The sequence below is a fragment of the Acinonyx jubatus genome, chromosome E2, assembly GCF_027475565.1.
Source record: "Acinonyx jubatus isolate Ajub_Pintada_27869175 chromosome E2, VMU_Ajub_asm_v1.0, whole genome shotgun sequence".
In the NCBI taxonomy this organism is placed as follows: Eukaryota; Metazoa; Chordata; class Mammalia; order Carnivora; family Felidae; genus Acinonyx; species Acinonyx jubatus.
The window spans coordinates 55,157,937-55,179,470 of NC_069396.1; the positions used below are offsets into that span (position 1 = coordinate 55,157,937).

The 21,534-nt window shown below is 38.9% G+C and overlaps 2 protein-coding genes across 2 annotated transcripts in view; one reads left to right on the top strand and one right to left on the bottom strand.

The window, feature by feature from the left end:
• The window catches only part of LOC106972991 (zinc finger protein 677-like), a 433,591-nt gene that overhangs the window by 222,909 nt on the left and 189,148 nt on the right, over window positions 1–21,534 (bottom strand). The window lies entirely within an intron of this gene.
• LOC113592416 (zinc finger protein 677-like) lies at window positions 593–20,195 on the top strand. The gene is made up of 3 exons (XM_027037073.2): window positions 593–657; window positions 10,201–10,354; window positions 15,590–20,195. The coding sequence occupies exons 1-3, from the start codon at window positions 643–645 to the stop codon at window positions 17,641–17,643; spliced, it is 2,223 nt and encodes a 740-aa protein (XP_026892874.2). The 5' UTR covers window positions 593–642; the 3' UTR covers window positions 17,644–20,195.

Consider the following 21,534-nt stretch of genomic DNA (forward strand, 5'->3'; position numbering starts at 1 on the left):
ATATCGAAAGCCACTGGGAAAGAAGCAGGAGCATAGCTCAGAGACAGGGATGTGCCTCTGTCACCTCCACCCTCTCTGTGTATCCTGGCTAAATCTTAAAAATTTGATTGTGTCATCTTTTGACATTAAACCCTCTTACAGGCTTCCCGTCAGCATCAGGACAAAGATCTAAACTTCTCAGTACGGCTTCCAGGGAGCTCTGGAGCTGGGTGGCCCTTAAGAGTTGGTCCATATTGATGGCATGGACAGGTTTCTGTGTCCTGCATCATGCATTCCTTGGATGTGGGCTACCTAGGGAGGAGCCAAGAACTTGAATGAGCCCATTCCCTTTGGCCAAGTGCCAGGTAGACAAGACAATGCAGTTGCAGTGGAGTGTGTAAGTTTGAGCGGTAGGGGAGGCCTTCGTGAAGAAGTGGGTAAAAAATGCACTTGTTGGCCTCCACATAGGACCTTATTGTCTCTGCATCCCTCCTGTTGCAGTGGGCAGCAAAGGCCTTTTTCCCATGGCAAGTTTTTCCCCATATGTATATTGTGGCAGAGGATGGGGTTATGTTGATTCTGAAAATTAAACAACATCCTTTTTGTCACACAGTATAACCTTACTTGAGAAAGAAGACCAGAAGAAGGGGGAAAAAAGAAGGAATGGCTCTTTTCCAGGTAAAATCCCATTTTTTGTTGATTTTTCTTCCTAAAATGTCACTTTGGGCTTGTTAATCTTGTCTGTCTGTGAGGTGTCCTGCCTGAGTTGTTTACTCACACCCAGGGCTTTCTCCCAATGTCCCCTCCTCTCCATGCATGTTTCATCTTAACTGTGACCAAGTGATGGGGAACTTAGGAAGAGGTACCTGTTAGGTGGTCATCCTGGGAATGTTCTACACAGGCTAGGACTGGAGATAGGGAGTTAGCTCTTTAGTCTCTTCAGGAAGGATTCTTCAGAGATCCCTCCTGGTTCCTTTTTCAGCTCATATAAACCAGGATTAAAGAGATTATGTATGTAAGTCATGTATTAACGTGCAAAAGTACCTGAGGAACCCTGGAAAATAAGAGTGATGGAAGTTTACTTCATCCGGTTTTACAAATGCATTTTGATGTTAAACCAGGGACTCATTGTGCTTCTGACTCCACGATATTAATACTTTGGAATAGAATAGAAAGTTGAAAGTAGGAATGAGAAGTAGAGAGGGTGTCTTGGTTTATTAACACAATTGGTTTTCAAGTGTAGAACCAACTTACATGTCAAACAGTGTTACAGACGATTAGACTGGAGTTCTCTCTTGTCCAGAAGAGAGCAGATGCAGAATGGAATACGAGAAAGGGTGACGCCTGCGAGGAGACAGGGGCCCCCAACAGGGGTTTTGTTTCAGTATTTATTGAGCTCATGAGATATTACACATGTGGTACACATGAAGAAAACAAGATGTTACACACATGAACGTGGAGAAACCATCAGACAGGAATCATTAACTTGTGTGTGTAGGAAGCAGAGGGTCTGGAGGCAAGTGGAGTGTGTGACCAAAGTACATTAGTAGATTGGGGTCAGATGGAAAGGAATTTCCTGCAGGTGCTGTGAGAAGTTACTCGTGATCCCATTACAATATCTCGCTAGCTAACTTTGGGCACGTTCGCCCCATGGTGGGAGATTTTCGCCCTAAGCTTTTCTCTAGCTAATGACTTTACCTTGGGTGCTTTTGTCCCGTGGTGGCAGCTTTCTGCCCTAAGCTTTGTAACCTGTTTGTGGAAGTCTAAGGGATTCTTGAACCTATTTCCCCCTGGCTCCCCATTTTGGTTTTTTTCATCTTAAGTTTGCGTGTGAGGACTGTCATAATGGCTACCTGATCCATATTTTGCTGTTGGAGGTTTGAAGAGTGATTCTGCAATGGCATAAAAGGAGACATCGTACAAGTGTTCCGCTTCACAGAGTTATAATGGAGGTTTAGCACCTATTGTCTTTTTCCTATAAGTTGGATGGCAGCCATAAGGGCTTTGAGGTGTGCCATTATTTGTTTGTAGAAGTTTGGCTTATTAGCTCTTTGATAGTGTTGACCATAACTGGGTTAAGTATATGTGCAGTTTCATAGTGTGCTGAAGACTAATTCGAGCAATGGTAGCAGAGGCTGTAACGCTTACTGTGGCTTGGATCCCCATGATTAAGAGGCCTATGAAATGCCTTTGCCTGCTTAATACCAGTGGTGGAGATCATTGCCATCAGATGCAGATCAGATGTGTAGGCAATACCACTGCGTTGTAAGAGGAAGTGGGCCTGGTTTGACAGGCGTTTAGGCTTCCCTCATGTTATATGAGGAGCTAGGAATTGCATTTGTGGAGCGACTTCAGGATGAGGAACAGTGAAGTGGTTTCTTCCATCCTGAAAATGGAGCGGTGGTCGTTCATTCTGAGTCATTCTCTGGAAGTCCCGGTTGATGGGAAGGTGTTCTGGGGGTCTCCCCCATGCTATAATATGGCTTCACCAACCAAGAGGGAATCCCCAGAGGTCCAGAATCTGAAAGAATACAAGCATATTCTCAGACCCAAGTGAGAAGTTTGAACTGGCACCATAGGTGAGAGGGTTTATGGGATTTAGGAAAATGGAGCTTAGCTGCGTTAGTCCTTGAGGGTCAAGATTTGAAAACGTAAGAGTGATCCTAGTGTGATCGAGGAGAAGTTGAGCTTGTAATGTAGATAACCATGGGTAATTCTGCCTTTTTTGTTGTTTTTAACATATTTTTTTAATGTGCTCATTCTACAACTGCTTGTCCTTGTGGATTGTAGGGAATTTTAATTTTATCTGCCATTTCCTTCTTCCTTTGTTCCACATTGTTCCCTGTGAAAGTTTTGACTCTTAAAATCTTGAAGGTTGCTGAGGGTGAATGGTCTTCTCCTGTATAACTTCTTCTTGTTGAATAGGGTCATAGAGAGTCCATCCCTAGGGGCAACATTGGTAAGTTGGGGTAGGTATAGCAGAGTTAGGAAAAGGAAAGACAGTGCAGGGGAAACAGCCTCCTTGAGTATAAAGGATCATCTGTCTACTGGGAGTGATAGCGGTGAAGAAGTCTTCCAACAGGAGTCGCAAAACTATGACAAAAAAGACTCAAAAATGGACATGATTAAAAGATCTAATGCAGGTGAGAAGGAAATTCAGTTACTTCTGTGGCACATAACACTTCAGTTATCAGAATATCAAGTGATGACCTTATGCCAAAAAATATTAAAGCTAGGAATTGCATATAATCTCTATAATAGGTGTAGCATTACTCAAGTGTAACCTAAGGATTATTATTTGTTTCACGTTTCCAGAGTAACTTAACATACTAAAGAAGTCTAATTGGTCAAAAAGACTTCATTTACAATTTAAATTTTGGAAAATTTGTTAGAAAAAAACTCAAAGTTGTATACCACCAAGTGTGTTTACCATCAGACCCCGATATCCTCACTTTCCCTGCAATAAGAAGCTGAAAGCAGATGAGCCTTACTTAGTAATCAGTGATTTAGCATCCCATCCTATTTAGAAAAGGCCTAGATTTCCCAACAAATTCAATCCCAATTTATCCTGCACGGAAAAGTTTTCGAGTTACTAAAGCCTTTGAAAGCTAGTGTAACAATGACTCATGAAACCTGTGAGACGAAGTTTCCAATTACTTTAAGTTGTAACATGAGCTTATTTGACCTTTGATTAACAGGTCCATTTCAAACCAACAAACTTACATTTGGGTCCCCCTAAGACAGTTTGTTCCCCATGGTTAATTTTTACCTGAAACACTGGTGAGGAAGTCTGAAGTGGATGGTCTTGGTATGTTGACATCTCAGACAATTTTAAGGTTGGGAAAAGGTTTCTATAGGTCATGATATGGCTTGCGGTTATGAATATTAGGTAGACCCTGGTTCAGTTTATAATATGTGTTCCCATTTTTTTCCAGTTTTCTAAAGGCAAGAAGTCTTGTGAGTTTTCTTGAGGTGTCTGTAAACACCATAAGGGCATTCTTAGTAGGTTGTTGCATCGGAGTGAGGATGTCTTCAGAAGGAATCTTTTGTTCCTTTAACAGGTTAGATTTTTCCCATTGACAAAGTGGGGAGTTGGCATTCTCAGGGTGTAGGGTTGCTGAAGGGGCTGGCTGACAATAAGGAGGTTTAGGTTCCGTGGCAAAAGTTTTTATTTACTCTCAGTGGTCTAATCTTCATAAACATCTTCTGTGCTCAGGGGGAAAATGGCCATAGGGACAGTAGACTATATAAGAATAACTCAGGCAGAACATTGGCGTCTTCCATATGTCATTCCTTTAGTGTGTCTTACCTGTTCGTTCCCAAATGTCTAAGTCGAAGGTTCCTTGCTCAGGAGACCAAGGACAGTGTTGCTGGATAACCATTAGTAATTTAAGAAGTGCTGTATGAATTTGTTGTTTTCTGTTCTAGGGATAGGGAGTCTCCCATAATAATTCTCTCAAAAGTTCCACGGCAGTGAATCCTAATACAGTTTTGCTTTTCTCTTACCTCATCAGGAGAGATTGTAGACCCATGCACTTTTTCTGTTTGTAGAGTTCTAGTCGTTCTGTGACTTTCTGCAGTCCCTGAGTTACATTCGCTTCTTAGCCACGTTGGCCTCTAGCTACATTGTGTTCTACCACATTGTCTTCTTAGACACGTCCCCTGCTTCACGTCGACTTCTTAGTCACGACGGCTTTTCTTCTAATCATGTTGACTTCACGTCACCTTCTATCACATGGTCTTTGGTCACCTCGGTTTTTATCATGTCGATTTCTATCCCATCGGGATCACCATCTGGCAAAGATTATGAGCCTTGAGTTCTCTCTTGCCCAGGAAGAGAACAGACCTAGAATGGAATACGAGAGAGGCTAATGTCCGGGAGGAGACAGGAGGCCCCAACAGGGGTTCATCTCTGTATTTATTGAGCTCCCAAGATACTACACACATGGTGAATGTGAAGAAAATAAGATCTTACACGTGTTAATGTGGACAAAACTGTCAGACAGGAATCATTAAATTGTGTGGGTAAGAAGCAAAGGGTCTGGGGTGTAAGTGCAGTTTGTGATTAAAGTACATTAGTAGATTGGTGTCAGATGGAAAGTAATTTTCTGCAGATGATATACAAAGTTACTCAGTATCCCATTACAATATCTTGCTAACTAACCTCGGGTGATTTTGCTCAATTGTGGCTTCTTTCTGTCCTAAGCATTTCTCTATTTAATGACTTAACCCTGAGTGCTTTAGCTCTGTGATGGCATCTTTCTGCCCTAAGCTTTCTTAACCCATTTAGGTAAGTATAAGTGATTCTAGAACCTATTTCTCCATATAATAGTAAATGTATAAATTATTGATAGCACATCCATCTCTTAAAGACCATGGTTTCTTTTAGGAACTCTTATATGTTGTACAGTTTTTAGAGAAAAATGTGTATAATTTAGCCAGACATAGCAGAACTTTCTGTCATCACAGAGGATGGTGCTCAATTTTAATTTTACATATTATTATTAAATTTTATTATTTTTGTATGTATGTATTAAACTTCAGTTGTATAGATTTTTGCAGTTCATTTTCACACACTAATGCATTTTTGAAACTAAGAAGTAAAACTTCCTCTTCCCTTTCATGTCTTCCACGAAGCATCACAGATTTTCTTCATCAAGAACTGATGTTCTCTTTCGTGCCTATTTTCCAAACGTGCATTTTTGTATTGTAGTATGATTTTAGAATATATTCTACTGTAAATATTTAATCCTGTTTTATTCTGCCAATTGGTATCTTTACATGCCATATGACTTGAAGTCGTTTTCATGAAAGTCAACAAGAAATAACTGCTTTTTTAGATCCTCATGGGAGCTTTCTCTAAATGAAGATACATGAGTCTTTTCAAACTCCTTACTGTTTCAAAGAATGCCACGGTGGCTGCTTCTGAGCAGGCCGACTTCACTACAGACTTCTAAGGATGTTTTAAGATTGTACATCTTTTAAGCATGATTACCAGGTTGATGATGGTCTTTCTGAGGAGGCACAGACATTCCACTTAGTAAATAAAGATTTTAAATCAACCGTCTTGACCATCCTCAGCTAAAGGAAAACGTGGAAGAGAACTAAGAAGTAGGAGAACAATGTTTCGACAAATAGAAAATATCAGTAAAGAGATAGAAATTATAGCAAAAGGATGGAATAGAAATGCTGGAGTTAAAGTATAAACACCAGAATTGAAAATTCACTAGAGGGTTCATCAGCAGATGGACAAAAAGAGTAAAGAATCAGTGAACTTAAACAGAGGTTAACTGAAATTGTCAAGTGTGAGGAGGAGAGAGGGGAATAAAGCTGCATAAAAGGGAATAAAAGAAGAAAAATGGCCAGAGGCAAAGAAACCTTTGGGACACTATAACTAATACTCCTATAAACGTAATAGGAGTTCTAGAAGGAAGGGCAGAAAGAATAATTGAAGAAAGAAGAGCTGAAAACTTCCCAAATTTATCAAAGAGAACCTACACGCCCAAAAAACTCAATGAAATTCAACTAGGTCCAATGCATGGAGATCCCTGGCAGTCACATAATCAGTCAAGTTTTATAAGATAGAGTGTGGGACGTAGCAAGACAGAAACAACTTCTCATGTACAGGGATTCTGAATAAGATTAATGGTCTGTTTCTTGTTAGAATCTGTGGAGGTCAGGAATCCGTCTCCTTTGGTATTAAAAGATTGAAAAATTAAAAAAAAAAAGCCGTATCAGGAATTCCTTACGAGGCAAACTATACTTCAAAATTGATAGTGAAGTTGAGATACCTAGATGAACAAATGCTGAGGGGGTTCACACTTACAGACTTAGACTATAGGCAATGCCACGTGGAGTTCTTCAGGCTGAAATGGATAGAAACTAGCAGTATCTCAAAGCCATAGGAACAAGTAAACAATGCTAGTAAAGGTAATTACATAAGTAAATATAAAAGCTAATTATTGTCTTTTTGTTTTGTAACTCGTTTTGTCCTACATGTCTTAAGAGACAGTAAAACAATCAGAAAAATCTGCTCTTGAGTGTGTGCAACATCTGTTCGTATCTTTTATGAAGTAGTTTTTGACAGCAACATAAAGGGAGAATGTATAACAGCACTTGTTTGTATGGCATTAAAGCTAATTTAGCATCAACTGAAATTCAAATATTAGTGGTTTAATATGTAAGCTATAACCCCCAGGATAACCACTCAGAAAATAACTTGAAAATGTACAGAAAAATAAATAGACCATCAAAATGGTATGCACGCACAGACACCCGAAGAAGGAAGGAATTATGTAACAAAATATTAGCCATACAAACAGCAGATGTTAGAATAATTCTTACCAGTAGCAATTTAAAATGTACCTAAATTAAACTCTTCAATAAAAGAGAAAGGAATTTTTCAAATGGTTCCACTCTATGTCTGCATATGGCTCACTTTATTTTTTCAAAGCATTTTTTGATCGTGAGAGAGTGTGAGTGGAGGAAGGGCAGAGAGAGCGAGGGAGAGAGAAATTCTCTCAAGCAAGCTCTGCACTGTCAGCCCGGAGACCAGTGTTGGGTTGGAACCCACAAACTGTGAGATCATGACCTGAGCTGAAACGGAGAGTAAGACGCTTAAGTGACTAAGCCACCCAGGCGCTCCAAGGCTCGCTTTAGATACACAAATAGGTTGACAGCAGGATGGAAAAAGATATTCCATGCAGATAGTAATGAAACCTAGTTGGGGAGCTATATAGATATCAGACCAAATAGAGTTTAAGTTGTAAAATAGTCATCAAAGATATTGAAGAACATATATTGAAAAAAGGGCCAATCCATTAGGAAGATAAAACAAGTATAAACAATACTTACATAGAAACAAAGCCCCCAAGTTTCGGAAGCAAACATTGAGAAGCTTGTTCTACTATAGTGGTTGGAGATCACAATGCTCCGTATTTAATAATGGCTAGAACAACCAGATACCAATTATAAAGCAGTGAGCAGCACTGTAAACCAGCTAGGCTCCACAGACACATACAAAACACTGTGTCCAACAAAAAGTCAAAAATTAGGAGTAGAAGGGAACTGGCTCAGTCTGAAAAAGCGTTATTAAAATTCCGTGACTAACCATATACTCAATGGTGAACTCCTGAAAACTTCCCCCTAGTACCAAGAAGAAAACAAGCATGCTCCATGTTGCCTCCACTAGTCAACACTCTCCTGGTAGTTCTAACCAGAGAAATTACAGAAGAAAAATAAATAAAATATGTCAAAATGAGATAAGAAATCAGACTATCTCCATTCATAGATTACATGATCACCTATTTAGAAATAAAGAATCCTCAGACTTAGAATGAATTCATTGAAGTTACAAAATACAATATCAACAATCAAAATTCAGTTACATATCTTTAAAGTAGCAATCAACAAATGGAAAGTAAACAATTCTATTTACAAAAACAAGAAAGTAAATGGGAATAATATTAATCGGGGAAATGGAAGATTCATACAGAGTGAAAACTACAAATGTTGCTGAGGAAAATTAAAGAAAACCTAAGTAAATGTCAAGATATCTTGTGATTCTGGCTTGGAAGACCATAAAACAGAGGGATCCCCAGAGCGATATAAAGAGTACTGCAGTCCTCAGCAAAATCCCAACATGTTTTGCCCAAGTGGGAATCGTGATTCTAAAACTCATTGAATTGGTAAGGACGCCACATAACCAAAATAAACATGAGAAAAAACAAAATTGGAGGACCTACAATTCCCGACATCAAACCTTCTACAATAACTTGGAATAATCAAAAGTATAATTGCATCAGAAGCTAGAAATATTGATCAAAGATACAGAACTAAGCATCCACAAATAAACCCATACATCTATAATCCATTCCTTTTTTCCAAGTGTGCGGAAAACAATGGAAAAAGAAAAGTTTCTTAAATAGTACTGACATATCTAGATATCTGTGAGAATGAAATTGAAACTACCTTGTACCATATAAGGAAATCAGTTCAGAACTAATCAAAGACTAAATGTAAGAGCCTAAATTATAAAAGTCTTAACTGAAAACATAGGGGTAAATTTTCATGACCTTAGGGTTGACAGTGGATTTTTATACATGATCCTAAAAGCAAAAGTGAAAAAGACAAAGTAGATAAATTGGTCATCATCTCAATTATTCACGTCTGTGCGGTGAAGGACATTATCACCTAAGTGGAACAATCTAGCAAATGGGAGGAAATAATTTGCCAACACATATCTACTAAGCATCTAGAACCTAAAATATATGAAGAACTTAACACAAGTGACAACCAACATACCAAGAACCCAATTTGAACAACGGTCAAAGGATTTTAATAGACACTTCTCCATAGAAGATACACAAATGAACCCAGCACATGAAGAGATGTTCAATGAAAGTAGTCATTATTAAAATGTAAAATCAAAACTACACTGAGCTATCATTTCACATCCACTAGGATGGTTATTATGAAACCACAAAAATAAACAGGTTGAGAAATTCAAATCATGACATGTTGCTATAAAAACATAGATACTGTGGAAAAGAGTGTGACAGAGTCTGAAAAAATTAAACCATGTGCCCCAGTAATTCCACTCCTAGGTATATAACCAAAAGAATTGAAAACAGGCATCCAAACACAACTTTTACTGGAACTTAGTAATATTAGCCAAAGGTAGTAACAAACAAATGCTTTACAGTAGTTGAATGAATATGGTCTACTCCTGCAATGGAATATTCTGCAGCCAGAAGAAAGGAAATGGACCACTGATACATACTATATCGTGGATGAACCCCAAAGATGATTCTGTGTGAAAGAAGGCAGATGCAAAAGGCCACATATTTGATCCTTTTTCTTATATATGAAACGATCCAAGATTGGTGAATCCACAGAGACAAAGCATTAGTGGTTGCCAGGGACTGGGCAATAGGAAGCACCTATTGCTTTACTATGGGTAAAGTCTTTCCTATGGGGCTGATAAAAAAGTTTTGGATCTAGACAGAGGTGATGTTTGTGCAATATTTGAATGCAATAATTGCCCCCTAGTGGTATTTTCAAGTAGCTAATTTTATGTTCACTGTAACTCAAAATTATGTTACACAGATCAAAGAACCCTCACTCTAGTCAAATCAGTCTTTACACATCTGTGCTTCTCTTGTCTTTGGTCAAATAAGAACATGTTCCCTGTCCATTTGGTGAAATGTGTTTTCCTTTCAGGGACAGTTGACCTTCAGGGATGTGGCCATAGATTTCTCTCAGGAGGAGTGGGAGTGTCTGGACCCCGCTCAGAGGGCCTTGTACAGGGACGTGATGTTGGAGAACTACAGGAACCTGGTCTCCGTGGGTGAGGATAACTTGCCTCCAGAAGTCGGTAATTACTTTTATCTGTGTGCTGTGCATTTTCTATTGAGAGCCCCTGTTTTGATCATAAGAGTTCCAATTCCTTGTTCTTAAGGGAGTGATTGCAGCTGTTTTGGATTGAGAGTGGAAAGGGTTCATAATGTGGCAAATGGACTCTAACTTCCCTTTCCTTCAGAAGTTCTGCATTCCTGCTTGTTGATGTGGTTGCAGAACTTAGCAGTCAGAAAAGTGTAAGGGAGGGAACTGGTGATGAGGAGCCCTGGTCGTTGTATGTATGTAACTGATGAATCACTAAATTCTACTCCTGAAACCAGTACTACACTCTGTTAAGTAACTAGAATTTAAATAACAATCTGGGAGTCTGGGGAATAGGATATAAAAACGCTTATATTCTTAGCAAAGTCTAATTTCGCTGAAATCTTTAAAGATGAAGCTCAGAGACAATAACGTTATTTAAAGTTGGGGGGAAAAGGAAACCTCGTGGTGAATTTATTTAAATCTCTGATTCTGTGGTCTTACCCTCGTAAGGGTGTTGGTTGAGTAGTTCTTAGAAAAAACCCAGATGTCTGCACACCTAAAATAATCCTTAAGCACACAGGCACTCATTTGAGTAATTTTTGAGATACGTGGTTTCTACACCAAGCAAAATGAATGTTCTTTCTTGTTTGGTGAACCAAGAGCTGGAAACGTGTTCTGGAAGAGCAGAAGAGATCATGTTCTGTTTTTCTTTATGAATGGAAATCTCTTCTTGAGCTGAATATCATCTTGGTTTTGGAAGAAGAGAAAGAGCCCTGGACTGTGGAACATGAAGTGAGGATAGGGAAACATCCAGACAGGGGATGTGAATGTATTGGAATGTGAGCTCAAGTCCGCTCAGAAGGGCAGAGAGTAAATTGCTCCAGTAAATAGTGTTTGGGAAGGATCTATGGGAAAATACAAGTTTATTTCTTAGGAGCTTTCAAAGGAAATCCTCCCCCACCCCACACACACTTCTCATTCTGTTATTCAAACGAGTAAATCAGATGTGTAGAAGTTTAAACTTCCAGTGATAATACCTACAACACTGTTACCTAGCCCCTCCGACCATACTGGTGCTGTGGCTTGAGAGGGACTGAGATGGCTGTCCCTAAGGAGTCTTTTCCCTGATCCCTCTTGGTTCTCATTCCGTACAGGTCAGAGGTGAGGCCTCTGTAGTGCAAACCCCAGGACCTATTCACTTTCCATTTCCATTTTGTATTCTGGGGAGAACTTCTTAGGAGACGCAAAAATTGTAGCATCTGTCTAATAAAGTAGATAAAAGTCTATGTCTTTCCTCGGCCATCCTGGCTTCTGAAGGTTGCTCCCTTGTGCATTAATTAGGAGGAAGTCATGATGTGGATAATTCCAAAAAGTGAAAATCCAAAAGTAGATGTAGTGTAAATACAGCTCAGCTTGGTGATACCTAGTTAGCTTTTCTGTAGGAAAAACATGTATCATTCCACAGATGGTTATTGCATTCCTGGTATACCAAAAGCACCATATTGATATTTTTTGGTTTTGTTTGTTTGTTTGTTTAAGAACTCAAGAGGCAGCAGCAACTTTTGATTTTAAGTAATCTCTACAACCAGAGTGGGGTTTGAACTCAACTGCAAAGTCAAGCGTTGCATGGTGTACTGACTGAGCCAGCCAGGCAGCCCTCTTTTTTGTTTATTAACCTTTTGATCACCTTCACCCTTTTCTGCTCAGCTACCTGCATGTAGCAACCACCAATATGTTCTCTGTATCTAATGGGTTTTTGTTTCTTTAAGATTGCACACATAGGAGCAATCATACTGCAGTGGTCTTTGACTCATTCCACATAGCATATTGTCCTCAGGGTCCATCTCTGTTGTCACAAATGGCAAGATTGTATTCTGCTTAGTGGCTAGATAATATTGTGTTGTATATACACATCTTTATCCATTCACCCATCAACGGACACTTAGATTGTGTTCGTATCTCAGCTGTTATACATAGTGCTGCAGTGAACATCAGAACGCTTCTGTCTTTTCGAGTTAGTATTTTTGTTGTCTTCAGATAAATACCCAGTAGAATTGGTGGATCACACAGTAGTTCTCTTAGCTACACCATTCTCCACCCGTTGACAACACGTGTTGTTTCTTGTCTTTTTACTAACTGCCATTCTAATGTTAGGTGTGAAGCGATATTGTGGTTTTGATTTGCATTTCCCTGATGATGAATGATGTTGAGCACCTTTTCATGGTCCTGTTGGCCATCTCTAAGTCTTTGGAAAATGTCTATTCAGATCTTGTGCCCATTTCTTAAATCGGGTTATTTGAGCATGTTTTGTTAATGTTTTAGATTACCAGTCCATTATCAGATGCATGATTTGCTAATAGTTTCTCCCATTCAGTAGGATACCTTTTCATTTTGTTCAAAAACTGTTTCCTTTGCTGTGTAAACACGTTTCAGTTTGATATAATCCCACCTTTTTTACTTTTCTTGTTTTTCCTTTTTGGTGTAGAGAGTTAAAAATAAAATCATTGCCCACACATGTGTCAAGGAGCTCATTACCCCCTAACTTTTCTTTCTTTTTTTTTTTTTTTCAATTTTTTTTCAATTTTATTTTTGAGAGACAGAGAGAGGCAGAGTGTTGAGTGGGGAAGGGCAGAGGGAGAAAGACACAGGATCTTAAGAGGCTCCAGGCTCTGAGCTGTCCGCACAGAGCCCAACATGGGGCTCGAACTCACAAGCCGTGATATCATGACCTCATCCAACGTAAGAAGCTTATCCAGCTGAGCCACCCCAGCCCTCCACCCCTAACTTTTCTTAATAGGAGTTTTATGGTTTCAGGTCTTAGGTTTAAGTCTTTAATCCATTCTGAGTTAATTTTTGTGTATGGTGTCAGATAGTGGTCCAGTTTCATGCTTTTGCCTCTGGCTGTCCCTTTTTCCCAAACCATTGATTGAAGAGATTATACTTTCCCCCATTTTATAGTCATGTCTCCTTTGTTGTAAATTAAGTGAGCATGTGTGTGGGTTTATTTCTGGTCTCTATTCTGTTCTGTTGATCTATGTGTGTATTTTTATGCTAATACCATACTGTTTTAATGACTATAGCTTTGTAGTCCGGGAGTTTGAAATCAGGGAACATGATGCCTCCAACGTGTACTTCTTTGTCAAGATGCTTTGGCGATTCGGGAATTTAGCGGCTCCATAGAAATTTTAGGATTTTCCCTTTTGCGGATATGTTTTCATGTGGACAGAAATATTCCACTTTTTTGAATGAATACCAAGGAGTGGGAATGCTAGGTCATATTTAAGAGTACATTTAGTTTTGTAAGAAAGTGCAAACTTCTCCAAAGGGGAGTACCATTTTGCATTTCCACCAGCAATGAATGAGAGTTCTTATAGTTGCACATTCTCACTAGGATTTGGTGTTGGTTTTGTGGATTTTGGCCATTCTCATAAATGTGCAGTGATATCTAATTGTTACAACACATATTTTCCTTGATTAAAGTTACCACTTTTCTTTAATGTTTATTTATTTTGAGAGAGAGAAAGAGAGGCAGCAAGGGAGCGAGCATGAGCAGTATAGAGGCGGAGAGAGAGACACACAGAATCCAAAGCAGGCTCCAGGCTCTGAGCTTTCAGCACAGAGCGTGTCACAGGCTTTGAAGTCCTAACTCTGTGATCATGACCTGAGTTGATGACAGACACTTAACCAACTTAGCCCCGCAGCTGATCCTATGGCATTCTTTAAATTAAGAATTTGTGATATCTTAGAAACATATTTTTTAAAGTTCCTGCTTTAGTCCCAGCAGTATCATTAACCTGATTTGCTGTAGCTTTTTCTATAATGATATATTATTTTGGGGCTTGGGTGGCTCAGTCGGTTAAGCATCTGACTCTTTTTTTTTTGGCCTAGGTCATGAAGTTACAGTTAGTGAGTTCAAGTCCCACATTGGGCAGTGCGCTTACAGTGTGGAGACTTCTGGGGAATCTCTCTCTCTCTCCCTGCCTCTCCCCCATTCACAAGCTTGTTCTCAGTATCTCTCTCTATAAGTAACAACCTTAAAAACGTGTCTCCTGTAACATGTATACATTATATAATTGTCTTGAGTATATACCTAGAAGCGAAGTCTTGGTATATTTAGTTTGATAGTTTTTAGAGCAAATATTGAATTAGATATAACTGTACAGTTTTCCTATAACCCCCTACTGTTTCACTGTTGAATGTTTTCCACCTTTGCTTCATGCCCATAGTATGAGTTCTTACAGAATGCATCAGTATTATGCCTTTTGCTGAATGTGTTTTCTTTTTCCCCAAGGTCCTGCTTTTAATTTACACCACAATCATATTCCCATAGATGTGCAAGCACAAGCACTGTCCCCACATGGTCAGTTACTTCTTAATGCTTCACTCTTGCTTTTCTGAATCCAAGTCCTGGCCTTTCCTCAGATGTTTCATTGAGCTAAACAAACCACCCTTGTATATCCTGGTATATTAATTTTGATCAACAAAGCACCTCGGTTTACACAGCACCTGACTCCCCTGCCCTCCGTACTGCAGAAGGAACCCTATTCATACACAGAGGACATGTGTATGAATTGCTCAGGACAGCAGCTTGATCTGGCGGTTAATTATACTGTGGGTTTACTAATGTGTGAGCATATGATGAAAGAAACAAGATATTTAAAGACTCTGTATGTTACAACCTACATGTTGATTGATCTAGGGGGTTAAGTTAATAAGTAACCATAGTTACACAAACTAGTAGTCTCTGGAATTCTAAAGCAGTTTGTCTTGGAGATGTAAAGACAGGATTTACATTCCATAAGGAACTCCTACTAGAAGGAATGAAAGATTCATTGAGCATCACTGAATTATGAGATATTGGGTTCAGGTAAACACGTTTTTATAAAGATTAAGAATTAAGGAAGAGAGACAACTCTATAATTTCATGCACAGTTATAAAATAGCCATTGTATAAATGGGGTCAGTAATCATGAAGTTTCATTTAATTATCCAGTTATGTGTCCAAAAAATATGGATAGTGTAAAATGTGTTTCGAAAAATTACCTCAAAATCAGAGAAATTGTTACTATGGAAAACGTTATAAAAAGAGAACTCAAAAACATTGTATATGACAGTAGTGTTTGAAGACCATGGTTGGTTAACATCCTTTGTTTATAATAAAGTGTTATTTAGGTATGTGATTATGTAATTTAGTATAAAATATTTATCTTCCAACTCTATTTGATAGGAAGCCTTTCTCCTGGATTTGCACTCAAGGAATTGTCACCAGTAGAGGACATTTATAAAGGAAAATTTTACCACTTAGTGATATTGGAGAGAAATGAAAGCCATGGCATCAAGAATTTTGATCTCAAGGAAGTCTGGGAAAATAGGCATGAGTTTGAAAATCGGTGGGGAGATCATGCAAGAAATTACAAAGAAGTGCCTTTGACTCATAACAAAAATCTCACTTGTAGGAAAGATCAGCCACTTAATCAGCCCTCAGTTACTCTTCCTGAAAAGCAGAGTGTTTCTGTGAGAAAAAATACATACCAGTATGTCATGAATAATGAACCATTCATCACGACTTTGTTACAACAGGACAGTAATGTAAGTGGTTCTGGAAACCAGTATATAAACTGCTTGGAAAATAGAATTGGATTAAGTTTGCAGGCACACCTGGGTGAACTCCAGAGATTTGACAGTGAGGAGGAAATGTATGAATGTAGTAATCCAACTGAGAAGTCTGTCAGCAATGGTTCCTCAGTCTCACCACTTGAAAGAATTCCTCCCAGGACCCAAAACATTTGGAATAAATCTAGGAAGATTTATCATTTGTTACCTGCCCAAGCCAGGAGAGGATACACCAGAGGAAAATCTTATAAATGTAATGAATGTGGGAAGGATTTTAGCAAGAGCTCAAACCTCATGAATCATGAGGGTATTCTTTCTGCACAGAGACTTTACAAATGTAATGCATGTAGCAAAGCGTTTGTTGAGTGTTCAAGCTTTACTCAAGATAAGAAAATCCATACCGGTGAGAAACCTTACAAAGGTAATGAGTGTGCCAAAGTGTTTACCCAATTTGGCAACCTTAGTAGTCATCAGAAAATACATGCTGGGGAGAAACAGCACAAATGTAACGTGTGTAACAAGGCTTTTATCCAAAGGTCAAGACTTAAGGCACATCAGGTAATTCATACAGGAGAAAAACATTATAAATGTACTAAATGTGATAAGGCTTTTATCAAACATTCAGCACGTTTGCGTCATGAGAGAACTCATACCGGTGAGAAACGTTACAAATGTATTGATTGTGGCAAGGCCTTTTTGAGGAGTTCACACCTTACTCAGCATAAAAGAATCCATACTGGAGAGAAACCTTACAAGTGTAATGAATGTGGCAGGGCTTTTAACCAATTTTCACACCTTTGGTGTCATGAGAAAATTCATACTGGCGACAAACCTTACAAATGTAATGAGTGTGGCAAAGCCTTTACCCAGGCTTCAAGACTCACTAAACATCAGAGAGTCCATACAGGACAGAAACCATATAAATGTAATGAATGTGGTAGGGCTTTTATCCAATCTTCACACCTTAGGCGTCATGAGAAAATTCATACTGGTGACAAACCTTACATATGTCATGAGTGTGGCAAAGCCTTTACCCAGCGTTCAAAACTCACTACACATCAGAGAGTCCATACAGGAGAGAAAGTGTATAAGTGTTTCGTAAGTGGCAAATCCTATAGTCAAAATTCAAACCTGGCAAATCATCAGAGAATGCATACTGGAGAGAAACCTTACAAATGTAAAGAGTGTGGCAAATCATTTACACAATTTGGAAATCTTACTATGCATCAGAAAATACACACTGGGGAAAAACCACACAAATGTAATGTGTGTGACAAGGCTTTTATCCAAAGGTCATACCTTGTGGCACATCAGAGAATTCACACAGGAGAAAGACCTTGTAGATGTAAGAAATGTAGTAAGGCTTTTGTCAACCATTCAGAACTTTTGCGTCATGAGAGAACTCATACTGGTGAGAAACCTTACAAATGTATTGACTGTGGCAAGGCCTTTTGGAGGAGTTCACATCTTATTCAGCATAAGAGAATCCATACTGGTGAGAAACCTTACAAGTGTAATGAATGTGGCAGGGCTTTTAACCAATTTTCACACCTTTGGTGTCATAAGAGAATTCATACTGGCGACAAACCTTACAAATGCAATGAGTGTGGCAAAGCGTTTACCCGACTTGGAAAACTTACTAATCATCAGAAAATACACACTGGCTAGCAACCACCCAAATGTGATGTGTGTAACAAGGCTTTTATCCAAATGTCAGGCCTTTGGCACCTCAGAGAATCCGTACAGGAGAAAAACCTTGTAAATGTACTAAATGTGATAAAGCTTTTAGCACACATTGAGACCTTTGTAGTCATGAGAGTACTTCTACTGGAGAGAAACTTTACAGGTGTAGTGAGAGTGGCAAAACCTTTGCTGAGTGCTCACATGTTAACAGAAAAATCCATACTAGAGAGAAACCTTAACAGATGTAATGAGTGTGGCAAAGCGTTTACCCAATTTGGAAACTTTACTGGGCCTCAGAAAATACACACTGGGCAGAAACCACACAAATGTAATGTGTATAACAAGGCTTTTATCCATTGTTCAAGGCTTATGGCACATCAGAGAATTCATACAGCAGAAAAACCTTACAAATGTAACATGTGTAATGAGGCTTTTATCAAACATTCTCACCTTTGGTGTCATGAGAGATCTCATACTAGAGAGAAACTGTACAAATGTATTTAGTGTGGAAAAGCCTTTATGGAGCATTCACATCTTACTCAGTGTGAACCTAATGTGTGTGGCAGTGCTTTTATTCAAAGCTCAAGCTTTGGGGAGCATCAAAGAATTCATAGGAGAAAAAAACAAATGAGCAAGGGTTCAACACTCGCTCAGCATCAGAGATTCCATCATGGAGAGGAACCATATGGAACTAACATAAGTGGGAAATCTCATAACCAGGGTTCACAACTCACCTGATTGGAGAATAGAAGCCTCTGAAAGGAAGAACACTGAAGGAATGTATGGCAGGGCTTATCCAAAGCTTATTTTAAGTTGTGGAATGTAATTTCTACTAGAGAGAAAAACCGTACAAATAAAATAGGTGTGATCTGGGTTATAAAAAATGTACACATTGGGGAGGGGATAAAAATAGGTCAATGGAGTTAGGAGGTACAGACTTGCAGTGATAAGAAAACAAAATGTACAACTTTGTGCTTTGTGGTCTAGAAAGAATTCACATAACACGGAAACCATATAAATGTGTCAATGTCTTTACCTCAGGAAATACTGAAGAATTCATGCTGGACAGGAACATTAACGTATAATGAAGGCGGTGATTTGTTTAGCCAGTTCTTCAATGGACTACAATTTAAACCTTCACACTAGGGAGAAGTAGGTCTATTTTGAGGATTAACCAATCTTAGGTGTTAAGTTCCACAGAAAATTAAAATGATTTAAAACTCATGAGATGGTGTGTCAGTGGTACAGGTATATCTGTGGAAAGACCTAATCATCTTCTGTTCAAATATTTTATAAAGATTTTATTTTCTTCTGTGCACACAACATGGGGCTCAAACTCACAACCCCCAGAGCAAGAGTCACATGCTCTTTTGGCTTAGCTTGCCAGGTTAACATTTTTTACTCAATTATTTGAGGTTTCTGTTTTTTTTTTTTAATGTTTTTATTTTTCATAGAGTGAGAGGAAGAGAGATCTAGTGGGAGAGGGGGAGAGAGGGAGGCAATCGGAAGCAGGCTCCAGGCTTTAAGCTGACAGCAGAGAGCCAGACTGGAGTGTTGAACTCATGAACCACAAGATGACCTGAGCTGAGGTTGGATGCTTAACCGACTGAGCCATCCACGCACCCCAATTATTTGAGGTTTTTTGACACTACATTATTATTGATGACTTATAACCTCAAGTTTGGATTCCACTGATGTTATACTTTCATTATATGTGTTTCATTGGCAACCATAGTGGTGGTCTCAGAGAAAGCATCTGTATGGTGAATGGAACCTCTTCAATGGGGGTGAGGGGCTTAGTCATACTTATATACCCAGGAAAACTGGTATGCTAAGTTTAAGATAGACTATACTATATACATTTGGGAGCATAGGGAGTGGCAAGGAATAAACCTAAAACTCTTACGTAAATTGTAATGTTTTCTTTGTGGTCACAGCCCCTTCTCTGGATTTGTTGGTACGATTGAGCACCTTTGTTGATTACTACAGGAAAGAATTACTCTATCAGATAGTTGACCATGAAGCAGTAGGTCAGGACATTGAGAGAATATTTTCATGTAACGATGGGTTACTTGGGATGGCATTTGTACTAGAGAAAATGGACAGTGAGCAATGGTCTCTTCTTTTGAAAGGTAATAGCTATTATATATCATGGATGAGTAAAAATTCGTCTTCATTTTGGAAACTGAAGAGAAGGTTCTAGAGGACATTTAAATCAAAAGAACCAAAGTAGGATTGCCTGTGTGGTTTAGTATGTTGAGTACTTGACTCCATTTTGGCTCAGGGTCATGGGTCAGTCTTTACGTTGGGGTCTCCACTGAGTGTAGAGCCTCCTTACAATTCTCTTTCTCTCTCTTTCTCTCTCTCTGCCACTCTCTGCTACCTGTGCTCTCAAAAAACAAAACAAAAATACACCCAGAAGTAGTATGCTTGTAAAAGACGCAAATTTGGGCACTGAAATTGCATTTTGATTCCATTTTTTTTAGGATACCCTATTTCTCATATCTAAGTAAGTAAAATATAAGCTTTTGTGTAAACCTAAATGAATCCTGTGCCTTATTATCCTGTGTGCATCACACTTCTTTGGGGAATTTCATAATGAACACTAATCATACATCCTTAAGCTCTGTATGTTGAATGTCATCTGTAGTAATTTTCATGTTATATTTAAACCTATAGTTTTGGAAATATATATTCATAAGTTGAATTTGAGAGTTACCCACCCATTGTATATCCTATAGTATTTAGTGGCTCTAAGGGAAATACCATAGCAATGCAATTTCAAACTCTCACCCTCTACAACCAGCCTCCCCATTCATGAGTATACATCATATGATTCTATTTCTCCCTGCCTTTTGTGCTGAAATGAGACCCATGGTTTGCACCTTTACATTAAATGAAATTAGAAAAATAGCAAGCATGTGAAAAGTATTAGGAACTAAAAGAAAAGTTGAGAAGTAAGGGTAAAGGTCACAATATTTTGTGCTGGACTGCTCAGGGAATAATTTGAAAAGATAAGTTGTCGTGAGTTTACTTTCAAGAATGGACAACACAATGGGAATCTTGTTTGATACTAGAAATCTCACATATTTAGCCTCTAAACCATTTTTTGCTCATTTGCACTTGTGCTTACTCCTCGAACAGGATGTTCAGATGTCAGGAATGTTGACTGCATACACTGAAGTGTTAGGAGAATGCTAATTATATACTGATGCTTACTCAGGAGAGCAGGGCAGACTTCTCGAGTTCTGAAAATGGCTGGACAAAGCAGGGAATGGTGACTACTTTGTTATGATGCATCTGTGTGGGGCCAGGGTGATGATACTCATAGGCACTGTGAACTTGTAACCACTGCCAAGGGAGGGTCCTCTCCGGCTTCATTATTCGCTTTTCTTGCCCAAATGGGCAGAATAGTAAGAGGTTGTAATGCTGCTTCATAGGTATCAGTCGGGCATCAAAAGTACAGTCAGACCCAGTAATACAAAACTGAAGTTTACTCCTGACTGACTTGGTTGGGAAAGACCACAATCTTCCTCAGGCTAACTACTACCTGCTTTTTCCTGATGCACACATAGCCCCACCACACAGTTGATTATGGAAAATGGCTGTGAAATAACTGTTTAGAGCAATTACTGAAGACATTTTTAGACTTGTATGATGTCATGGTTCTTTTTCTATTAAGTTATAGTCTATTAAAATATTATTCAAAACCGAGAGAATATTTTCCAACTCCAAGCCTTTTGTAGATCTGTCACTTTAAGGGAGAAAGCAACGAATGGAATCTCAAAATCAGTGCTTCAGTTTTTCTCCCAAGGTACTAGAATCAAGGAATTGCCAGGTCAGCTCAGTCAGTGAGCCTTCCAACTCTTGATTTTG